At 41.4% G+C, this 23,502-nt stretch overlaps 1 protein-coding gene across 1 annotated transcript in view; it reads left to right on the top strand.

Annotated features, from left to right (window-relative positions):
* Window positions 1-23,502, top strand: part of LOC143274202 (uncharacterized) — a 143,693-nt gene that overhangs the window by 90,541 nt on the left and 29,650 nt on the right. The window contains exons 35-42 of the mRNA XM_076575897.1: window positions 774-798; window positions 3,506-3,613; window positions 7,722-7,780; window positions 8,582-8,606; window positions 11,364-11,465; window positions 17,837-17,878; window positions 20,405-20,446; window positions 22,688-22,752. Coding sequence (XP_076432012.1) covers window positions 774-798; window positions 3,506-3,613; window positions 7,722-7,780; window positions 8,582-8,606; window positions 11,364-11,465; window positions 17,837-17,878; window positions 20,405-20,446; window positions 22,688-22,752 — 468 coding nt within the window. The remainder of the gene's footprint in view (window positions 1-773; window positions 799-3,505; window positions 3,614-7,721; window positions 7,781-8,581; window positions 8,607-11,363; window positions 11,466-17,836; window positions 17,879-20,404; window positions 20,447-22,687; window positions 22,753-23,502) is intronic.

The raw sequence follows: 23,502 nt of genomic DNA, 5'->3' as shown, positions 1-23,502 counted from the left end.
CCACATAACCACCTTGTCACTGCCTGTCTGTACAGACCTCCAGGTCTTCTATGGTTGGTACTGAGATTAAAGGCGTGTGTCTCCAATGCTGGATGTATCCTTGAACACACAGAGATCCTCCTGGCTCTGCCTACTAAGTGCTGGGATTAAAGGCTTGAACTACCACCCGGCTTTTGCTATGGCTTGCTAATAGCTCTGACCCCCAGACAACTTTATTTATTAACATACAAATAAAATCACATTTCAGTACAAATAAAATATCACCACACACATTACCTGTGAAAAGTTTCTTTTCTAAGTGTCCTCTTACCTTTCTTCAGGGGACGTCTAAGGTTAAGGCAATTGGAATGTATTTTCCTAATTATTGATGTGGTAAAAGATTTTTAAGTCCATTATAAGGACATTAGGTGTTGAGATCTTTAAAGTGTGAAGTTAAAGTAAATAATCTGACACAGAGGCACCCCTTAGTAGGGATTCATCTCACAGTACCAGATTGTCTTAATAGTTCTCTGCCATTTTTCAGTGTAGCTTCCAGGAAACATTTGTAGGGGACAAAGAGGTATGTTTGCCTGATCTGGGATAAATGATCAAGAGTATGAAAAATACTTATGTTTTTCACACATTACCCAGCCTCGGGTGTTTTGTAGCAGTATCACACAACAAATTAATACAGAATCTTTCACTTGGCCACTCTTCCCCAAGTCACTAGAAGAACCAAAGACAAACAGAACTCAGTATTACCTGAACCTAAGAGTGTTTTCTCTAAATTGCAGGTCGAGTCACGGAAGTGCCGATGCCGTATGTATTCTGGAATGACTTTTTTTTAAAGTCACACTGTAGATAAGAATTGCATATTTACTGCACCGCTATTTTCAGAGAGACCTGGTAGCCATGAGAATGGCAGGTTTAGTTTCAAACAACTACTGATATTCCAAGAGACACATCATGGTTATGTGTCTTTAGTTCTCTCTTATTTACCTTACTAACCTTGGGATTTTGTGTGTCTGACAATATCTTTATGTGTGCTTCCCCCCAAAATATCTTGATTTTCCAACAAATTTTCAATTTAAATGAAAAACTTAAAGAGTTGTTCTCACTTTTGCCACATCAATTAATTTAAAACTCATTACAGATACATATGATGAATTCATTTCTCAGCATAACCTTACTAAAGAAGAATGTACCAGGACAGGGAGGCACATGAGCAAGAGGGCAAGCTAGGGAATACAAGGACAAAATGTGTTCCCAGATATGAAGTATATAGGTCACATTCCCAGCTATAAACTCTGCCTCTGACCCTGTCAAGAAATGGGTAGAAATTATGGAGGAATCCTAGCTTTCCATTTCTAGAATAATTCCAACTGACAGAGAACTCTTAGCTGTCTCACTGGTCAAAACTGCAGATAGCATCTATGCATTGTGCTGGAGATACAAGTTTAAAAAATAAAGCCTAGGTAGGCTCAGATTGTTTAGCTTACAGAAAACTAGGCTATCATACAGAAAGTGTTGGGCTTGATCCTCAGCACTGCAAACCCTGGGAAGTTGGTAATTCTTGTAATTCTAGGACTGTAGAGTAAGGAGTATGGTGATCAATCTGAGGCATTCCCTGGCCAGCCCAGATTGTGACATGAGACCCTGTCTGAAAAATTAAAACAGCTACCACCACAACAAAACTCAAAAAGTTAAAGCTTATCTGCTTGTTGTCAAATTGATTTTGACAATGGGGGACTCTACATTGGAAAACATGGTGGACATGTGTCATAATTGGGTTTTACTTGAACATGGCTGATTCCAGGTGAATGCTTCAGCATTGTAGAAGGCATTAGTATAAGTACAAAGAGCCACCCATCAGAACTGAAGCCTACTAAGTTATTAATACAGTCTCATTATTTTGACCATACTTCTATTCTGTTTTGTTTTTTGTTTTGTTTTGTTTTGTTTTTTTTCAAGACAGGGTTTCTCTGAGTAGTTTTGCTGCCTGTCCTGGATCTCACTCTGTAGACCAGGCTGGCCTTGAACTCAGAGATCTCTGCCTGCTCTGCCTCCAAAGTGCTGGGATTAAAGGCATGCACCACCACCACCACCACCACCACCATCGCCCGGCAACCACACTTCTTTTCAAGATGAGGTACACTTATACTTGAAGGGAACTTCCCCTCACAGATGCTCTGTTTCCATGTTGGCCAAGAAATGTGAGCATAGGGAGCCATTACACTCAATGGATATATACAGTCATTATCGAACAATTTGATTTCATGTCAGGATTTCTAAATGCCTTGTGACTGAGAGTACCTCTCTAGGTTGAAGACATCTGCTACAGATTGTTTTTGTTAGGGGGAGATAGGACTGTGTATCTTGCTCGGGGATGGACTGTGAATAGTAGAGTTTGTAGTTTAGAAACTGGACACGGTTGAGGGAGCGTGAGCAGGGGAGGTGCGCACTTAGAGCTAGTGAAGGTTCTGCCCTTCTCTTCTCTGGACTTTTTCAGGCTCCACAGAGAGTGCCAAGGGCAGTCGTCACCTAGAAAGTGATGTGCGCAGACACATCCATTAAATCACCACGCCACCTAACTTCTTGTCCTGTTCACTGAGTTTGAATCTTATCCAGAGTATGTCAGTTGTAGGGAAGTGTTCCCCATCCCCACCACGACTGTAATGTAACATCAGTGTTAGAATGACTTGGAGTCTGAGTCATTATGTGGTGTCTGGTCAGCATGGTTGTCTCATCATTAGAAAGACAGTGTAGAAGAGATGGACACATTTGAACTAACCAAACTCTCTCATATCACTTCTTTTGGAGAAAAGAACTGAAAAGTAGAACTTCCTTCCCTGTTTTGAGGTTTTTCTGTCAGGGCAATTATGTCACAGTGGCATGAAGATAACCCCTTACCTGCTTCCCTACCTCAATGTGATACACAATCTTCATGGACTGTAAAACACCATGGGTAGGTAAAGAATGAAAAGAAATAGCTGTTGTCCACTGTTCTGGAGCTGTCTCTGGATCCACCCATTGCTGTCTTGGGATTGTTCTAGCATTCAGTAAACCCCACAGACCACTTCTCTAGACCTAGTACTATTCTGTAAGTCTTCATGTTTACTTACTGCTTTAGATTCATCAGGTTTAATGTAAGTGCTTAGGCAGTTGGAGTGTCATAGTGCCAAGAATTGGTGTCATAAGTAGCTGCATAAATTTCACTAGGTTTACATGGATCCTAAAGTGATTTGGATGCTGGCTGTCTCACACACTGAGTCACTTTGCTTCTCTGCTAATACTGGGCCATTCACATGAATTGAGACCTGACTGACCATGCCATTCTTGTGTTAAGTGGACACTTATGTTTGTGATCCTCCATTCAGAGTAACATTCTGAGTCATGCTTGGAAATCACTAATGAGGTCAAATGTTTATACACAGGACAGTTGTTAGTTTTCCCCGGGGGTGGGGGTCATTTGTTTATTTGTTAAATGCAATTGAGCTGACCTCTTTTTGTTGTGAATGCGTTGCAGTGAGATCTATGATGCAAAAGCTGGGGCTTAGGCACAGCAAGTCCTTCAGTGTAAGATCTGAAACAGCAAACGTGCATGTGAAGGAAAAGGCATGCGGCACCAGTGACGGTACTGTGGATATTCAGTAATGTGTTTGAGTTATTAATAGTCATTGGTGATGGTAATTGTACTAGATACTTTTCTGTTGCTACGATAATACACTATGACCAAAAGACACTTACAGAAGAAAGAGTTTATGTTGACTTAGGTTTCCAGAGGGGTAAATATCAATCATGGTGGGTGAAAGTCATGGCAGGCATACTGTCAGGAGCAGTAGGCTGAGAGATCACATTTTCAACAGCAAACAGGAAACAGCAAACTGGAAGTTGGGTGAGGCTAGAGATTCTCAAAGCCTGCCCACGGTGATGCATTTTCTCCAGCAATGCTCCACTTCCTAATCATGCTACAACTTTCCCAAACAGTATCAACCACCAGAGACCAAGGTTTCAATTACAGGAGCCTATGAGAAACATTTCTCAGCATACCACCATATTCCACTTCCTTGCCTCTGTAAGCTAATGACCGTATTATAATGCAAAATGCCTTTAGCTCAACTTGAAAAATCCCCAGAGGGTACAGCCCCAATTGATGATACATCTGCAACACACCTAAAGCTCAGGGGCCATTAAGAAAGAAGGCATAGAAAAGTTGTAAGAGCCAGAAGACCAGGAACTCTGCTTGAGGTTGTCTCCTAGAAATGGCAGGGAAGCTTCATCCATGCTACCTAACAGTATGGCTACCTAAACAAGACTGGAAGTACACCACCAATAGACATGCTAACATGGAAGTGGGGGATCTCATGGAGCCCCACTCACAGAAAAAGAAATATAGACAACTAAGGAATACTGAGAGCAGGAGATATAGTCTTCTTCAGAGACGAAGCCCCAGTTGCTTATTCAATAACAAGTGGTCAACCCTGAAATCATATACATACAAGTAACAACAGATGGATTGAATAAGTTGTATTTATATCTGTAGGCTGAGAAGTCACATGTTCAAAAACCTACAAATAGGAAGGAGAGAGAATGAACTGGAATTAGGGTGAGGCTATGAGGCTTCAAACCCTACCTCCAGTAATACAATTCACTCAGCAAGGCTAGCTCCTAAAGGATCCACAATCTTCCCAACTGGTGCCCCAAACTGGGTACCAGATATCCAAATAGCTGAACCTAAACAGGATATTTCTGATTCAAACCACAGTCTACATCTCTTATTAAAAAGGTGGAAAATGCCTCATGTATTTTTAATGAGTGAAGTATTCAAAAGTAGAACTGCAATGATAGAACTTCAAAATGCATTTCAATGACTGTCGTGCTTCTCCCTGAATGATCTGAAGCAAAGGGAAGCAGAGCGGGTTCTCGGGTGAGGCAATGTGGCTTCACCCACTATCGACAGTAGTATGTAAATCACTCTCGACAGACATAGTTCCAAACATTGACATCATGGAGGATGGCAACACTGAAATTGAGTTGTCTCCTGAGAACAACATGTATCTCGAAGACCAAGGTAGGTCCTGGCATTCTTGGCCAGATCCAATGAAAGGGTCTATCAACAGTCAGGTTGTTCCTTCTGCTTGGGAGGCAAAAGAGGAAAGTCAATTTAAGGACTTCCAGATGGGCAGAAACAACGATGAGATTCTATTAATGATTAGTGGCTTTTCTTATTTTCTGTGACCAAATAACTGAGAAAAGCATTTTAATGGAGGAAAGGTTTATTTGGGCTATTATGACAAGGTGGTCATTCTGGCAGGGAAAATGTCTCAGCAGGTGTATGGCGCTGGCTGGTCACATTGCATCTGTACATAAGTGCATACACATGTACTCAGGAAGCAGAGACTAAACAGAAGTTAGACAGAGGTCTTTCCCCAGGGGCTTGCTTTCTCCAGGGATGCTCCATCTCCTGAAGCCTTTCTTAGGCAGTACCATAAGGTGAGGATAGAGTGCTCAAACTCATCAGGCTATGCAGGACATCCCCTAATCAAACCAGAACACACAGTATATGATTTAAGGCTTTATGTAGATTGACCATTTCATGTCACATAATCTGAACTCTAGGCAAAAATACAAGAACCTGCTTTCTTATTTTTTCCACTTTGTCATCTTCTCTCAGAGGACTACAATATGTTTCAGGAACAAAGAAATGACCATGACATCTGATCAAGAGTTTAACATAGTTTGTCATAATCCTGGCAATTGATTTGAAGTCTGCTTGCTTTCCTGTGTCTTTATCCTACCTCTTCTTTCATTAATAAGTATTTTAGTAACTTCCTGTGTACTTCTTTTTGCTGAGACTGCACAGCTGATGTAGGGAATGTGCTTGGATACTGGGGAAGTTAGACAAAATGAAAATATAAAACACAGACATCTGTGTACACTTAAGATTGTTATGCATGTCTAACGGCATAGAAAACAAATGACCTCATTTGTTACGTAAAAGGACCATCTTTCATTCAGAATCATTAGTTCCTGGGTCTTTGCATTCTTCTAGACCAGTAAATGGCTAGCTTAGCTGACACAGTACTTGCTTTCATGCACAAAGACTTTCCCATTGTGTGACCACATTTCTGAGGCAGATATAAGATGGTGGATTTCCCAAGTCTAAGAGTACTAGACATTTAAACAAACAATGTTAACCTACTAGTCTTTTCTGGCCAATTCATTGAAGATCTAATAACTGAAGTCATGCAATTGGAACATTTTAAAGAACAATACTGACCATACTTTAGAAATGGAATCTGAATATGCATCTAGGCCAACACAGGACAACATAGGCATTACTTTGAAAGTTTTAGCTGTCTCTGTGCAACAAATGTCTGTGTGAAATTAAAATAAATACTTTTAGGAAAAACAGGATCTATCTAGAACAATAGCTTGAGGATTTGTTATAGGGTTTTTGTGACTCTGTGGAGTATGTGAGGGTGCACTGTCTATGGCAGTACATTGTGCTGACAACTAGCCTTTCTCAGCATTTACACCAATAAGTTAGGTTCGCTAAGTTACTCAGGAGGAAAACAGACACGGACATTGTTTACTTCTTTAATGATGATGCACAGGAATTGAAGAGATGTGATGATGAATAGACTCAAGGTCATGATGTTCTTAGGTGAAAGTGCCAAGGTTGAAATCAGATATGTAGCCCCCTAGTATGAGGTTCCAAACTGTTACCATGAACTTATATTTAGGCTATGAGGACATTAACAACCATACAAAAGAATCTATCTTCTATCTAAATTTCTTAATTGCGGAAGCAAGTAGAATTCCAGGGGACAGATGATCAGTGTTCTCTGCCTTAATGTGAGTTGGGTAGTCTGAACCTGGACATTCACCTCACAGAATGAATACAAAGGATGACCCAGTAAAGAAAAACTAGCAGGAGAAAAAAACAATCTATAATGGTTCTTTAAGTGTAATAATGTCAGTATCTTGCACTTATCAGTAAAGTATGATTATGTATCAGGGAGTGAAAAATTTAGTGTCATTACATCATGTTCCTGATACTGCATGAATTTTTCTTGAACAATGTGTACATTTTGAAGATTAAAATTCTATATGCTAGGGCTGACAATATGATTCAAAGGGTAAATGTATATTTCTTCCAGTGCTTAGTACCTGAGTGTCATTTCTCAGATCCATATGAAGGTAGAAAGAGAGAATCCACAATCTTGTCCTTTGACCCTTGGACAGATGTCACATAGTATGTATTCCTGTACATACACTTTGTATATGCATATACACAGGCAATGGCAAATAAGCAATTTAAAAAGTAAGATCATAGTAAATGAATGAAGAGTCTGTCTATGTTGATCTGAAGCAGCTGAAAGAGGTTAGCAGAGATCTAGAAAGACTTGAAATGGTCATAAAGTGATAGCAATCTGTCATTTAACATAACATTTATTTAAGTGTAGCCTAATCCAAGATGGATTATTTCACAGTGTGTTAGATTCCCTTTATGTAGGAGAACAAAAAGTCTCTACTTCAGGTCTCTTGAGGTCTTGCCTTGTTTTCACTTTTCCTGGCAGGGAAAACTGTCTTGTAGCCCTTCAGCCATGTTTATTAATTCTGTGCACTGAGGCAAGGCATAGGGACTAAGTCCACATGTCACTGTCCCTAGCAACGTAAAAGCCCTTGACATATAACAGGTGGTACCATTAGCTGAAAGTTATATCCTGTTCCCCTAGATTTGTGTGAGGAGCATCCTCAGGCCTCAGAAGAAGGGTCAAAATCATCGTTGGTTGCGGTAAGATGGCCTTTCCATATCCTAACATAGAAAGGTTACTTTCATGATACTTTATTTTTATGGGCATCAGATCTCAATAATAAAACTGTCCACACACTATAGGTATTAGAGTGTTTACATAGGAAAAGGACACAAGTCACCCATGATACGACACAGCACGAGAGGAAATTGTAAACCATGTCAGTTACCATAGTGGGTGTCAGGAGCTTTTCTTCTCACATAAGATTCCCCTTCAGACTAAAACATGTATAAGAAGCCAACAGGCATATTATATAGGAAAAGTTCCTGTTTCTTCTGTGAGTGTCTTCTTGTCTTTCTGCTGGGGTCTCCTAAGGTTAATACAGTTGGAATGTGTTTCTCCAAATATTGATGTGGCAAAAGATTCTGGTGTCCGCTAAGAGATATTGAGGCAGTGAGACCTTTAAGGTATGATGTTAGAGTAGATACTTGAGCAACAGAGACACTCCTTGGAGGGATTCATCTCACAGATTCTTATAATATTTCTCTGCCACCTTCCAAAGAAGCTTTGAGGAAACCCTCAGTAGAGAATCAAGGGGTGAGTTTGCCGGATGTGGACTAAACAGGCAAAGGTGTAAAATTCACTTATATTTTTCACACAGTAACTAGCTGCAGGTGTTTTGTAAGAGAATCACATAACAGACTAATATAGAATCTTCAAATGGGCTGTTCTTCTCAGTCCTGTTTACAAACTGTCCTAAGTCACAGGAAAAAAAAAAATAGAAATCTGTGCAAACATAACTCAGTATGATCTGATCTAAGAGTGTTTTCTCTGAATTGCAGGTCCAGTCAAGGAGGCACAGATACAGTATGTATCTTGGAATGACATTTTTGGACACACTGTAGATAAGAACTCTGCATATACTTGTTGTCTTTGTCTGGTTCACAACTTCTATTTACTTGTTTATGTACAAATCTTTTTTAAATTTTAAGAAATCATCCTATTCCCCTCTCCCATTTCTTTTCAGATCTTCCCCACCTCCCCACCTGACAACTCCATGCCTCCTCTCTCTTTAGAAAGCAAACAGGCAATGTGAAAAACAATAAAAGTAATTTAAAAAAAGGAAAAAGCACACATATACACACCACACACACATACACACACACACACACACACACACACACACACACACACACACACCCGCATTTAAACACAGAATCAGAAACTATAATATATTAGCAAAAGCTCAGTAAAACAGAAAATGCCAAACAAAACAATGTAAGACACAGAAATCTAGAAAAACACCATTGAGTTTGTTTTGTGTTGGCCATCTCCTGTTGGGCATGGGGACTGCCCTGGATTGTGGTTGACACACCACTGGGGAAAAGTACTTTTTCCTTTGTGAGAGCTTGTCAGCTGCAGATAGCTTCTTGGTTAGGGATGGGAGCCCATGTCTACTTCCAACTCTCAGCTCTAGGAGCCTGTCTGGCTTAAACCTGTGAAGTCAAGCTGTCACAGGCTCTATGAGGTCATATTGGTTCCTCATTCTTTTCAAAGCAATCTAATGGCAACAAGATTGTAAATTTAGGTAAGATAACAACAGATATCCCAAGAGACCTATCATGGTCCTGTGTATGTGGTTCTCTCATTTACTCTTGTTGGGATTTCATGTATCAACAAACATCTTTATGTGTTTTCTCCCAAAAGATTTTCCAATTACACATGTCAATTTTGTCAATGAAGAGATCTGAGGCCATGCCTTTCCTACATTACTTGGTTCAGAGCTCACCATAGCCATATATGTTGAATTCATTTCTCAGCATACCCTACTGCTACAGGACAACCAACTAGGAGAGGGATGTGAGTGACCAAGCTAGATAGCTAGGGACTACAAGAGCCAACCATGTTCCCAGATATTTGGGATGAAAGTGACATTTTTAGAATTGGCTCAGATTTTCTCCTCATGGAGACATGAGCTGTCATTTTGCATGAATCCATTCAGCTTTCCAGCATATACCCAGAAAAAATCCTGCCTATAGAAAACACAAACAGTACCCTTTCTGTATCAGCGATCAGAAAACATAGGTAGCATCCATGGATCAGGTGACAGTCATTCACAACTGTGAAAGACAGAGAAAGCTATGGTGTACTTTGTTTGTGCTTTTGCTCTGTCATTGGAGTAGCAGGTCTTCATTTAGGAGTCTCTGGGTTTGATACTCAACAGTGCATAAAGTGTGATGTGGACACAACATAGGTTGGTTAATCTAGTACTCTAGAAGGGGGCTCATGGTTCTCATGAATTTAATCTCATCTCCAATCACTGGCCAGTCTAGGCCATAAGAAAATGCCTGAAAGACTCACTGAGAGGAGCTGACCATGTGAAGTAGTGGCAGAGGAATGCCATACAATTAAACAAGCGTTGTTCCCTTACTCCACTCCTTTGTGAGGAATGGTGACTTTTTGTAGTAGGGATTGAAAAGTAGAACATCTGTCCTGTTCTTTTTTTCTGTCATCTACTCAGGCACAGTGCCATTAGTAGCTAACTAGCACAGTGCCTTCAGGTCCAAAGTAGGAGATGTTGATTGTCTTCTTCTCTAGTGCCTTTCTGTGAAGGTAATACGAGATATGTGTGTGAACTTTAAAAAGCTGTGCTGTATAAATAATGAAGCAAGCATATGTTTATGTTCTTTCCAGAAGTCATCCAAACAGCCTCTCTGGTTGTAAGTATCACCATCCAGGTGGTGGTTCTGGAGAGACCAAGCACCATAGAGCACCTTTGTGGTACTAGTGCTTGTTACCAGTGTAGCTGAAGTTTTCCTGTGTTCCACCTGGTCCATGCTCAGGACAAACCTCTCTCAACTGCCAGTCCTGTAGCCACTTGGACCCAAGTAAACACACAGAGGCTTATATTAATTAAAACTCCTTGGCCATTAGCTCAGGCTTACCACTGACTAGCTCTAACATTTAAACTAATCAATAATTCTTATTTATGTTTAGCCACATGGCTTGGTACTGTTTCTCAGTTATGCCTTCACATCTTGCTTCCTCTGTGTCTGGCTGGAGACTCCTGACTCAGCCTTCCTCTTCCCAGAATTCTCCTCTCTGCTCTTCCCGCCTATACTATACTTCCTGCCTAGCTACTGGCCAATCACCATTTTATTTATTAACCAATCATAGCCACACATTCACAGTATACAGAGCACTATCCACAGCAAACCAGAGCTCTTCCTTCATTTGCTTATTTAGATTCTTTAGGTGCAATGTAAGTTCTTAGGAAACTACAGTGTCAAGAGTCAAGAATGCAGAAGTAAGCAATTGCATTTTTAATGTGTTTACATGGCTATTGGAGGGATTTGGATGCTGGTCACTTCACACAGTCACACTGCCCTTCTGTTGATACTGTCTCACCCATGTGAATTGATACCCCACCTATCCCGACCATGTCATATCTCCAATGAGTCGACACTGATTTCCAGGATTGTCCAAAGGTGATATTTTGAATCAGATGAGTGTACTCCCAAATCAGTAATGAGATGGAATGTTAAACATAAAACAGTTGTTAGTTCCTTATTTTTTTAAATGAATTCAGCAGAACTAAACATTCTTGTTTTGATTGCATTCAAGTTGTAGCCATATTGCGGAAGCTAGGCATTCGGTGCTCCGTTACCTCTACAATCAATGAAATGTCTGAAACAATGCTGCAAAAGACCTGTGGCACTAATGACGGTACAGTGGAAATTCAGTAATTAATTATAGTTATTATCAGTAGTTGTAGATTGTATAGTATCCCCACTATAAAGAGAATGAAGAATCATTGTAGTAGTTTTAAAGTGGAAATTAATTTCTCTAGTCCACCAGTAGAACTACCACCACAGAGCATAAAACCACATTGAAATGCCTATTTTGGTTCTGGTGGCATGATATGAATCAAAAGAAAGCAGAGATGGTTCTTGTGTGAGGCAGTGTGTCTTCACCTATGGCAGACACTGTGTGTGATTCACTCTCTCCCCTGGCTTTCTTTCAGTCATGGCTAATGATGATGATCACAGTGCTGAGAATGACTTGTGTAGTCAGACCCACCTGAAAAACAAAGACTCTTACCTGTAGGTCATGGACTCTGGGTCAGATGCAGTGTGAGGCCTTCTAAACAGACAGAAACCATGATGAGACTCTCATGGAATCATTCATTGGTTTTGTTTGGTTTTTTTTCCACCTTGATATGACCTAAGAAGATTCACTGAAGGAAGGAAGTGTCCATGTGACTTATTGAAGGGGGATCATTCTGTAATGTTTGAGAGTACCTGGCAGCTGGCAGGGAAGGCTAGGTGGCCTCATTTGCAGGAGACCACTTTGGTATGTTGCATCCATACCAAGGAAACAGAATAAGCAGAGGTGGAACTGGACTCCAACACCTGGAGGTTGGCCCTAAATGACTCACTAACTCAGGATAGGCTCCACACCCCAAAGCTCCCAAACACTCCACATGCAGCACCACCTGCATACAATTCAATCCAGAACACACATAGCCATGTACATTGACCGTGTCCTGCCACTTAATATGAGTCTACTTAGGAAACTGAGAGGCTACAAGAACCCACTCTATTTTATTGCCCCTTTGTCATCCTTTTCCACAAAGGAAGACAGTAAATTCCAAGTCCAAAAAATGACTGTGTTGTGTGGTCCAGAAATGCATGTAGTTTGTTTTCATCTGTGTTAGCAAACCAAAGCCCATGTTCCTGCCGCCTTCTCTTTCCAATGCTTTCATTTATAATTATTTCCTTCATGCCATCACTTATGGAAAATATGCATATGAAAATAGGAACTGATTGTTGACAAGGTCAATCAGATGAACACATGTCATACAAACAAAAATCTTTGCAATCTTAAAAATTATTGTCTAGGGGCATGTGAATAAATAGAATGGAAGAACTTACTTGTTGTATAAAGATCAGCCTGTCTCTGAACAGTAAGTTTTCCCATGTCCCTTTCTATATCTTTTTGAGGGCAAAGGAGGTAACTCTTTTGATAAAGTGTTTGCTTTGTAAACCTGAGGCTTCCATCAATTGGCCCACATCTAAAGGGAATCACCTTCATATGTATGAGGCCTTAATGATGTAAGATGATGGCCTTTCTTTATCTTGCAACACTTGATATCTTAATATATAATGTTAATCCATCCTCTGTTCTGGGGTTCATTTCATTCAAGCAGGATCTATGGATCTTAGGTAACTGGAACACTCTGGGGAACAATGCTGGACTTACTTTAAGAACAGGCACTATTGCCAGTAGTGGAGTTATTTGTAAACCTTTCTCTAAGTCTTGCAAACCTGAGTCTGTGTGAAAGTAAAATTAGTATCTTCAGGATCATCATAATCAGACAGACATTCAGACAGAATGAATATACATCTCATAGATAGTTTGTGGAGACTGGGAATGCAAAAATTATACTTTGGTAGAAAGGGTAGAATTTCACCCCCCCACACCCCCCCAAAAAAAGGGGTTGTCGCTATCCCTGTTTATATTGATCTTGATAGGGTGGGTTTTTCAGGCAATCAGGTGCCTGCCTCGCTAACATAACAATTTTGCCATGCATTGGCACATCAACACACTGGGCTAGAGTTGGATGTTAGGGAGTGAAGAAAGGACAGACACACAGACACATGTACAGAAAGACGGGGTCAGAGTGTAGGGTTGAGGTGTAAGCTCTGATGCAGGGCATCTACTAACTCTAGCAACCTGAAATTTCGGTGTGTGTGTTAGGTACATCACAGGGGGAGTGGCTGGCTGCTTGCTGGCAGGAAGTCTCCACAGGCAAGCAGTCTCAGGCCTAACCTTCCAGACCAGGAAGATGCAGCTGCTGGTTTTTGTACACACTGATCAGGCACCAGTAAACACTTGCACTTGAACAAGAAGAAGGCTTTGGTGACTTCTAGCCTGGCCCACCTGGGAGAAAGGATTTGCCCATTTCCCCTGGGCTGTGCCCTTGTCAATAATACACACTTGCTCAGGACTTCACTCCCTCAGGGCTTCTTCTGTTCCTACAAACAGGCCAGTGGCTCAAGGGGGAAGCCCTCGTCTTTGTGAGGCATTACTTGTAACACTGATCTTAAAAGGTCGTATAATAAAACATCCAGAGTCAGATAGTGGAGTGAAAGCTGAAAGATCAGAGAAGCAGAACAGCCAGCCCCTAGCTTACCTCTATGAAATGCTCAGCCTCAAGAGAGCAAGTTCCTGTTTCCTCACACCTTATGTACCTTTCTATGTCCTGCCATATTGCTTCCTGGGATTAAAGGCGTGTGTCACCACTGCCTGATTCTGTTTCTCTCATGTGTAGCCCAGCGTGGCCTTGAACTCACAGAGATCCAGACAGATCTCTGCCTCCTGAGTGATAGGATTAAGGGCGTGTGCCACCACAGCCTGATAGCTATGTCTGATTTAGTGGCTGCCTCTGTCCACTGATCACCAGGTAAACTTTATTAGGGTTCACAATATATCACCACATTAATAATGTAAGATGGTGCATTTTCCAGGCCTAACAGTACAAGACTTTGTCATAGACAGTGCTATTCCTCCCAGAATTCTGAGCTCATGTTAATCAGAGAGTCTCTACTCACCATGGTTGTGCAATTGGAATGTTGTAGAGACCATTACTGACCTTCCTTAGGACTGAACACTGACTATGCGCTTAGGCAAACATAGGAATTATTTTAAAACTTTTGATTCTGTCTGTACAACCCAGCCCTGTGTGAGAGGACACTGCTGTCATGTTAGGCAGGATATATGCAAGAACAATCGCTTTAGAGACCGTGACGTAGGCCTTCTGTGGGACCCTGTAAGGACTGTGGCAGAGCATCCTGCCAATAACTAACTTTCCTCAGCATTTCTGTCCCATGTCTTGTGTTCATTAGGTCACTCAGGAACAGCACAGATGTGTGTCCATTTTCAATTAAGATCTGCATTCCCTGTGCAGATTCAAAGAGACACAATGATGAGTGAATGAAAACACCCAGTGCTATTATGTGAAAGGGGCAATGAGGGACTCCAACGTGTGGGTCCAGATTTAGAGGCTCCCCTCTGCTGTCATTAGCCAGATAAGAGGTTCTGTAGTCTGTGTAAATTTCTGGATTTCCAAAGCCTTTGTGAATGCATAGGATAAGGTAGAGTTTCAGGTAATATGTTAAAACACAGCCCAGGGTGGGCATTGCTGCGGGAATCCTTTTCTCATCACTGTGGTGATGTCAAAAGCACATAGAAAGAACCAATGCTGACACAGAGTGTTGAGGCTCACAATTTGGGGAAAGGGAAAACCACACCCTATAACTACCAGATCTCCCCTCACTCTATCATAAGGCCATTTAGAGCTCTTATCTACTAAGACCCCAGTCAACATTAAGTTATTTTATTTACTTATTGATTGATTGTATATATAGTATTCTGTGTGCAAGTATGCCTGCAGGCCAGAAGAGGCCACCAGATCTCATTATAGATGGCTGTGAGTCACCATGTGGTTGCTGGGAATTGATCTCAGAACCTCTGTAAGAGCAGCTTGTGCTCTTAACCTCTGAGCCATCTCTCCAGCCCCCAACACTAAGTTACTAATCTGGTTTCACTCATTCTATTGACCATAAATATTTCAGGGGATCTAGACTGTGTCTCCACAAAATACTTGCCCTTACTGATGGTCGGTCTCCATGTTGGCTGGTAAGGGAGAACATGGGGAACATGTGTACTCAGTGGATCCACACAGCCAGCATTGACAAGTCATCATTTCTAAGATGCCTTTTGTTCCCCAAGGCATATCTATGTGATTAGGCATTAGGTAAAGGGGGGCTTTGGTTAAGGGAATGTGGGACTATCTTGCTCTTGGGTACAGTATGAACAGAAAATTTTGTAGAGCAGAAAATGGACTCTGAGAAAGGAGCAAGCAAGGTTAAGTACATACTTTGAGCTAGAAAAGCCATTGCCCTCGTCTTAGGCATGTTTAGTCCAGGCAATACAGACAGCACTGAGGGCAGTAGTTATGAAGAAAGTGGTATCTACAGATGCAGTCCATTAACTCGGCAAAGCATCCAGATTTGTCCCAGCCTGTCAGTCAAGATTGAGGGCTTATGTGGGGTTTGTTGACTGAAGGGAATCTTTTCTCCAGTCATCACGTGACAAGTGTTTCAGAGTAACTTGGAGTCAGACTCCTGGTGAGGGCCTTCTCCTAGTGTGGTTGTCTGATCATTATAAATTTGTACTGAGAGAAGCCTGACATTGTAGTGATAAATTACTAGTCATTTGAACTAACCTGGTTCCTCATATTGCTTCTTCTAAAGGAAATGGTCTTTTATTTATTTATTTATTTATTTATTTATTTATTTATTTTTTCTTGAGTCAGGGTTGCAAAAGTAGAATAGCGATCCTTGTTTCAGTTTCTTTGTTCTGTCAGATAATTCAGTCTGTAATCTTTTTTTTTTTTTTTTGAATTTTCGAGACAGGGTTTCTATGCATAGCTTTGTGCCTTTCCTGGAGCTCACTTGGTAGCCCAGGCTGTCCTTGAACTCACAGAGATCTGCCTGGCTCTGCCTCCCTAGGGCTGGGATTAAAGGCTGTGCCACCACCGCCCGGCTCGGTCTGTAATCTTAAAGTGATTATTACAGTGTCCTCAAACAATAACAAGAAGTAGAGATGGTCCCTTACCAGTGCCTCCATTTGTTGGTGATCTTATATATTTAACACGGATTGTAAAACATCATGTTATGTGAGGAATGAAAAGTGGTGAAGGAAATAAAAAGGAAATTTAATATTTCAAAAGAAAGAAAGAAAGAAAGAAAGAAAGAGAGAAAGAAAGAGAGAAAGAAAGAAAGAAAGGAAGAAAGAAAGAAAGAAAGAAAGAAAGAAAGAAAGAAAGAAAGAAAGAAAGAAAGAAAGAAAGAAAGAAAGAAGAAAGAAAAAGAAAGAAATAGAAAGAAAAGGAAAAAGAAAAAGAAAAAGAAAGAAAGAGGAATGAAAGAAAAAGAAAAGAAGCGACCATTTCCCCTGACCTGGCAGTGTACATACACTATCTCTGAATCTGACTGTGGCCTCTTGCTGATTTTTCTGGCCTTTGGCAAACCCCACAGAGCTCCCTTTTTAGTGCTAGTGATTTTCTTTGGGGCTTGACATTCATTTACTTTTTTAGATTCGTTAGGCTTAATGGGAGTCCTTAGGAAGTTGTACTGTCAGTTTCAAGAACAGAGAAGTGAGGAACTGCACAGACTTCACTGTGTTTACATACTCAGTCAAATGCTCTTCTGTCAATCCTGCCTCATCTACCTGGATTGAGATCTTCCATACACTGACCATGTTGGATGTGCTTTAAATGTTCACTGATGTCCTTGATCTTACAGAAGTGACATTCTGAATTAAAACAATGTGCTTACAAATCAGCAATGAGATCAAATGTTTATCATAGAACAAAGACTAATTTTCCTTTTATTTTATGATTCACCAACCTATTTTTGCTGTGATGCATTCTAGTTTCTGCTACACAGAAAAAAATGGGTTTCAGAAGTACCAAGGTTCCTGAACAGAGTGACATACCTCAAAAAAAGACCTTGCAAAAAGTCGAAAAGTCCTGTAGCACTTATGACGGTACTGTGGAAATTCAAGTGTGTGTTTTAGATTTAAGCAATTTGAATGTATTTGACCTGCCATGTATGTTGGTACACGTGTTGCCTAGTACCAGTGGAGGCCAGAGAGGGCATTGGATCACCAAGAATTGGAATTACACATGGTAGTGAACCACTGTGTTGGTACTGGGAATCAAACCCTAGTCCTCGGGAAGAGCAGTGTTCTTAACCACTGAGCCATCTCTCAAGTCCCTAGTTTGTTATTAACAGTAGCTACAAATAAGATGGTATCTCCTCTGTAAAAAGAATGAACATATTTTGCAGTATTTTTAATATGTGAAGTGTTACTTTATCTCATGAGTAGAATGTCTATTGTGGTTCTCAGTGAGTGATGTGAACCAAAGAAATGCTGAGTTTGTTCTTGTGTAAGGTAGCAAGGCTTCACCTACTACAGTCACTGAGGTATGAGTCATTCACTCACTCTCTCCACTTTCTTCCTTCCAGACATCGATGATGATGAGGAGGACAACAATGAAGATGATTTTGGTAAGGAGAACAACCTTCAAAGTGATGCTCTTGGTAGTAGTAGGTAATGGTATTCCTGGCCACATCCACCTCTCCACTGACTTCCATGTATCAATGATAGTGATGAGGATGATTCTGAGGATGACTTGGGTAAGGAGAACAGCCTTCAAAGCAATGATGTTGGTGGTGGTAGGTCATTCCTGGTCAGATCCATCTCTCTACTGACTTTCATCCAGATTTCAATGGAATGGATGAGGACAACATTGATAATGACTTGGGTAGAAAGACCAACCTGCAAATGCTGAACCTGTTAGTGGTAGGTAAAAGCATTCCTGGTCAGATCCAGTGAACAATCTAGCAGCGATCAAGTTATTCCTTCTGCTTGGAAGGCAGGGGAAGAAAGTCCACTCAAGGGTCCTTCAGTGGACAGAAGTATCAGCCAGGGTCTGTTCCCGAATCACCGTGTTTCAGTTTCTTTTCTCATTGCTATGATGAAATAAGTGACATGGAACAGGTTGATGGAGGAAGGGTTTATTGTGGCTTATTGTTAAAGTGGATCACTGCATCATGTTGGTGGAGACAGGGAAGCTGGCAGGGAACTCAAAGGCTTGCAGAGTTGTAGCTCTCAGACAGTCACCCACAGCATACAGGCCTGTCTTGGAGGCTCATGCCAGCTCCACTCCAAAAACACTGCCTTCCACATCCTGCCATCTCTAATATGCTGAGGTCTCCTAGCAACCGAGCGTGGACATCCACCTATGTCCTTGCCTAGCCTCTCTCTAGGGACTCTGGCCCTTCCACATGGTGGCAAGCCTCAGCTTCTTTCCATGACCCCTCAGTCCTGTGGCTTTGCTGCCACCATAGCAAGTAGCACATAGGAGACCCCGACACATCACCAAGTTTGGGTGCCAGCTTGGGATGCGGCCTGGCCCCGCTCTGAGCCAGAGCTTCTGTGTGCGGATGTGAAGGAAATAGTTCTAAGAAGAGCTTGTGTCTGTGATGCTGGTCCCCTAGTCATCTGATTTCCCAGTCCTGGACACCCAGTAGCCATTGTCCCAGTAAAGGACAGAAGGTTTCACTTCACAGATTCTTAACCCAAACTTCTCACAAGCAGTTCCCAAGAGACGTGGCTGCCCTCTCCCCCTCCACAAGCCAAGACTCGCTTGTCTACCTTCCTTTCATCATTCTTGTTTTCCAAATTTCTACATGCAAGCTTATTCAGTTTTGAGCATTCAGTGGATCTTCTGTGTCAAAACACCACATTTCCATAATCCTCCCCCAAGCAACATGATCAGGTCCGTCACAGCAATAACCCATCTTTCTGGCACTGTTTTCTGTATTAGTTGTTTTGTTGTTACTATAATAAAACACCAGAATCACAATGGAAGAAAACAACTTTGGCTTCCGTTGCAGTGATACGGTGGATATTGGCCAAGGCATGGTGGAGAAGGTGATGTTTTCAGGCATGGAAGTGGTGCACATACATCCATACAGGCACTCATAGCTGAACAAACAAACAAACAAACCCAACGTGTTTGATTCCCAGATTACATGAAGAGAGAAGAAATTCCACAAAGCTGTCCTCTGAACCCACACCCATGACATGGTACACACACACACACACACACACACACACACACACACACACACACACACACACGCAGTATTAGTACATAAAATTATTTTGGATGCTGGCCATTCTGCACACTCAGTCAAATGCTCTTCTGTCAATACTGTCTCATCTACCTGGATTGAGATCTTCCATACACTGACCATGTTGGATGTGCTTTAAATGTTCACTGATGTCCTTGATCTTACAGAAGTGACATTCTGAATTAAAACAATGTGCTTACAAATCAGCAATGAGATCAAATGTTTATCATAGAACAAAGACTAATTTTCCTTTTATTTTATGATTCACCAAACCTAGTTTTGCTGTGATGCATTCTAGTTTCTGCTACACAGAAAAAAATGGGTTTCAGAAGTACCAAGGTTCCTGAACAGAGTGACATACCTCAAAAAAAGACCTTGCAAAAAGTCGAAAAGTCCTGTAGCACTTATGACGGTACTGTGGAAATTCAAGTGTGTGTTTTAGATTTAAGCAATTTGAATGTATTTGACCTGCCATGTATGTTGGTACACATGTTACCTAGTACCAGTGGAGGCCAGAGAGGGCATTGGATCACCAAGAATTGGAATTACACATGGTTGTGAACCACTGTGTTGGTACTGGGAATCAAACCCTAGTCCTCTGGAAGAGCAGTGTTCTTAACCACTGAGCCATCTCTCAAGTCCCTAGTTTGTTATTAACAGTAGCTGCAAATAAGATGGTATCTCCTCTGTAAAAAGAATGAACATATTTTGCAGTATTTTTAATATGTGAAGTGTTACTTTATCTCATGAGTAGAATGTCTATTGTGGTTCTCAGTGAGTGATGTGAACCAAAGAAATGCTGAGTTTGTTCTTGTGTAAGGTAGCAAGGCTTCACCTACTACAGTCACTGAGGTATGAGTCATTCACTCACTCTCTCCACTTTCTTCCTTCCAGACATCGATGATAAGGAGGAGGACGAAAATGAACATGACTTTGGTAAGGAGAACAACCTTCAAAGTGATGCTCTTGGTAGTAGTAGGTAATGGTATTCCTGGCCACATCCACCTCTCCACTGACTTCCATGTATCAATGATAGTGATGAGGATGACTCTGAGGATGACGTGGGTAAGGAGAACAGCCTTCAAAGCAATGATGTTGGTGGTGGTAGGTCATTCCTGGTCAGATCCATCTCTCTACTGACTTTCATCCAGATTTCAATGGAATGGGTGAGGACAACATTGATAATGACTTGGGTAGAAAGACCAACCTGCAAAATGCTGAACTTGTTAGTGGTAGGTAAAGGCATTCCTGGTCAGATCCAATGAACAATCTAGCAGCAATCAAGTTATTCCTTGTGCTTGGAAGGCAGGGGAAGAAAGTCCACTCAAGGGTCCTTCAGTGGACAGAAGTATCAGCCAGGGTCTGTTCCTGAATCATCGTATTTCATCTCCTTTTCTCATTGCTGTGATGAAATCAGTGACATGAAACAGGTTGATGGAGGAAGGGTTTATTGTGGCTTATTGTTAAAGTGGATCACTGCATCATGTTGGTTGAGACAGGGAAGCTGGCAGGGAACTCAAAGGCTTGCAGAGTTGTAGCTCTCAGACAGTCACCCACAGCATACAGGCCTGTCTTGGAGGCTCATGCCAGCTGCACTCCAAAAACACTGCCTTCCACATCCTGCCATCTCTAATATGCTGAGGTCTCCTAGTAACCGAGCCTGGACATCCACCAATGGCCTTGCCTAGCCTCTCTCTAGGGACTCTGGCCCTTCCACATGGTGGCAAGCCTCAGCTGCTTTCCGTGACCCCTCAGTCCTGTAGCTTTTCTGCCACCATAGCAAGTAGCACATAGGTGACCCCGACACATCACCAATTTTGGGTGCCAGCTTGGGATGCGGCCTGGCCCCGCTCTGAGCCAGAGCTTCTGTGTGCGGATGTGAAGGAAATAGTTCTAAGAAGAGCTTGTGTCTGTGATGCTGGTCTCCTAGTCATCTGATTTCCCAGTCCTGGATACCCAGTAGCCATTGTCCCAGTAAAGGACAGAAGGTTTCACTTCACAGATTCTTAACCCAAACTTCTCACAAGCAGTTCCCAAGAGACGTGGCTGCCCTCTCCCCCTCCACAAGCCAAGACTCGCTTGTCTACCTTCCTTTCACCATTCTTGTTTTCCAAATTTCTACATGCAAGCTTATTCAGTTTTGAGCATTCAGTGGATCTTCTGTGTCAAAACACCACATTTCCATAATCCTCCCCCAAGCAACATGATCAGGTCCGTCACAGCAATAACCCATCTTTCTGGCACTGTTTTCTGTATTAGTTGTTTTGTTGTTACTATAATAAAACACCAGAATCACAATGGAAGAAAACAACTTTGGCTTCCATTGCAGTGATACGGTGGATTTTGGCCAAGGCATGGTTGAGTTGGTGATGTTGTCAGGCATGGAAGTGGTGCACATACATCCATACAGGCACTCATAGATAAACAAACAAACAAACAAACCCAACGTGTTTGATTCCCAGATTACATGAAGAGAGAAGAAATTCCACAAAGCTGTCCTCTGAACCCACACCCATGACCCATGATATGGTACACACACACACACACACACACACACACACAATATTAGTACATAAAATTAATTTTGAAAATCATATGTGGTTAATGCATCTAGATAGATGCTTGCCTATGGGGTTAAAAGAGGTTTGACTGATATCTAGAAAGAAGTGCCAGTTGTCCTGACTTCAAAATGTTCTGAAGAAGTAAGAGAAAGCAGAAATCTATTTTTTTTCTCTTTTGGTTTTTTTGAGACAGGGTTCTGTGTGGTCCTGACTGTCCTAGAACTGACTCTGTAGACCAGGCTGGTCTTGAACTTGGAGATCCATCTGCCTCTGGTTCCCAGGTGCTGGGATTAAAGGCATGGGCCTCTACACCTGGCTAGAAACCCATCATTTAACATTTATTTCAGTGTTTCCCCAATGAAACATTTTCAGGTTGCTTTAGATTCACATTATATAGAAGGGCAAAACTTACCTTTCTCATTTCTCAAGGTCTTGATTTTTTCTCCCTAGTCAAGAGGATGTTCTCGCATCAACACAATTATGTTTATTAATTAACTATGTGCATTAAGCCTGAATGTTTAGATTGAATCCATAGAACTCTGTCCACATCAATCCAAGATCCCCTGTGATACAGTAAGTGGTACCATGATCTCAGGTTTATTTTGTGTTCTCCTAGGGATGTCTGACAAGGACCAGATGAAGACCCCCCCAAAAGAGAAGATAAATCCATCACTAATTAAGGTAAAATATCTTTTCCCTTTTCTAAAACAAAAAGGTTGGATTCAGGATTCCTTTATATTTTCTTTTATCACATTGGGATGATAAAACTGATTACCTACACTATAGGTATTCAAGTATTTTCTAAGTAAAAGGAGGAAGTAGAACTAGATCAAGCAGTTTTTGGTCAAGTTGTAAAAAAATGCCAGTGCCAGTTTCCACATGTATTTTTAGGGGACCTTTCTTCTGGCAAAAGTTTTTCTGTCTAGATTAAAACCTGAGTGATTTTCACTCAAAAGTTGGCACACATTTGTAGAAGTAACCGTCTTATTCAATAAGAAACACAGAACCAATGCAAAGAAGAAAGCCAAAGAGGTCAGAGCTAAGAGCTAAAAACCTTACCCTTTTTCTCGCGGTGGTCCTTCCTCTCCAAAAGAGACCTACTTCCTGTGTGTCTGTCTTTATAAAGACCTTCTGTTCTGCCTTCTCATTGGTTGTAAACCCAACCACATAACCACCTTGTCACTGCCTGTCTGTACAGACCTCCAGGTCTTCTATGGTTGGTACTGAGATTAAAGGCGTGTGTCTCCAATGCTGGATGTATCCTTGAACACACAGAGATCCTCCTGGCTCTGCCTACTAAGTGCTGGGATTAAAGGCTTGAACTACCACCCGGCTTTTGCTATGGCTTGCTAATAGCTCTGACCCCCAGACAACTTTATTTATTAACATACAAATAAAATCACATTTCAGTACAAATAAAATATCACCACA

This window comes from Peromyscus maniculatus, chromosome 7 (genome assembly GCF_049852395.1).
Source record: "Peromyscus maniculatus bairdii isolate BWxNUB_F1_BW_parent chromosome 7, HU_Pman_BW_mat_3.1, whole genome shotgun sequence".
Classification (NCBI taxonomy): Eukaryota; Metazoa; Chordata; class Mammalia; order Rodentia; family Cricetidae; genus Peromyscus; species Peromyscus maniculatus.
Note: the sequence above shows the minus strand (reverse complement) of the source record. Positions and strands in the feature narration are given on the sequence as shown.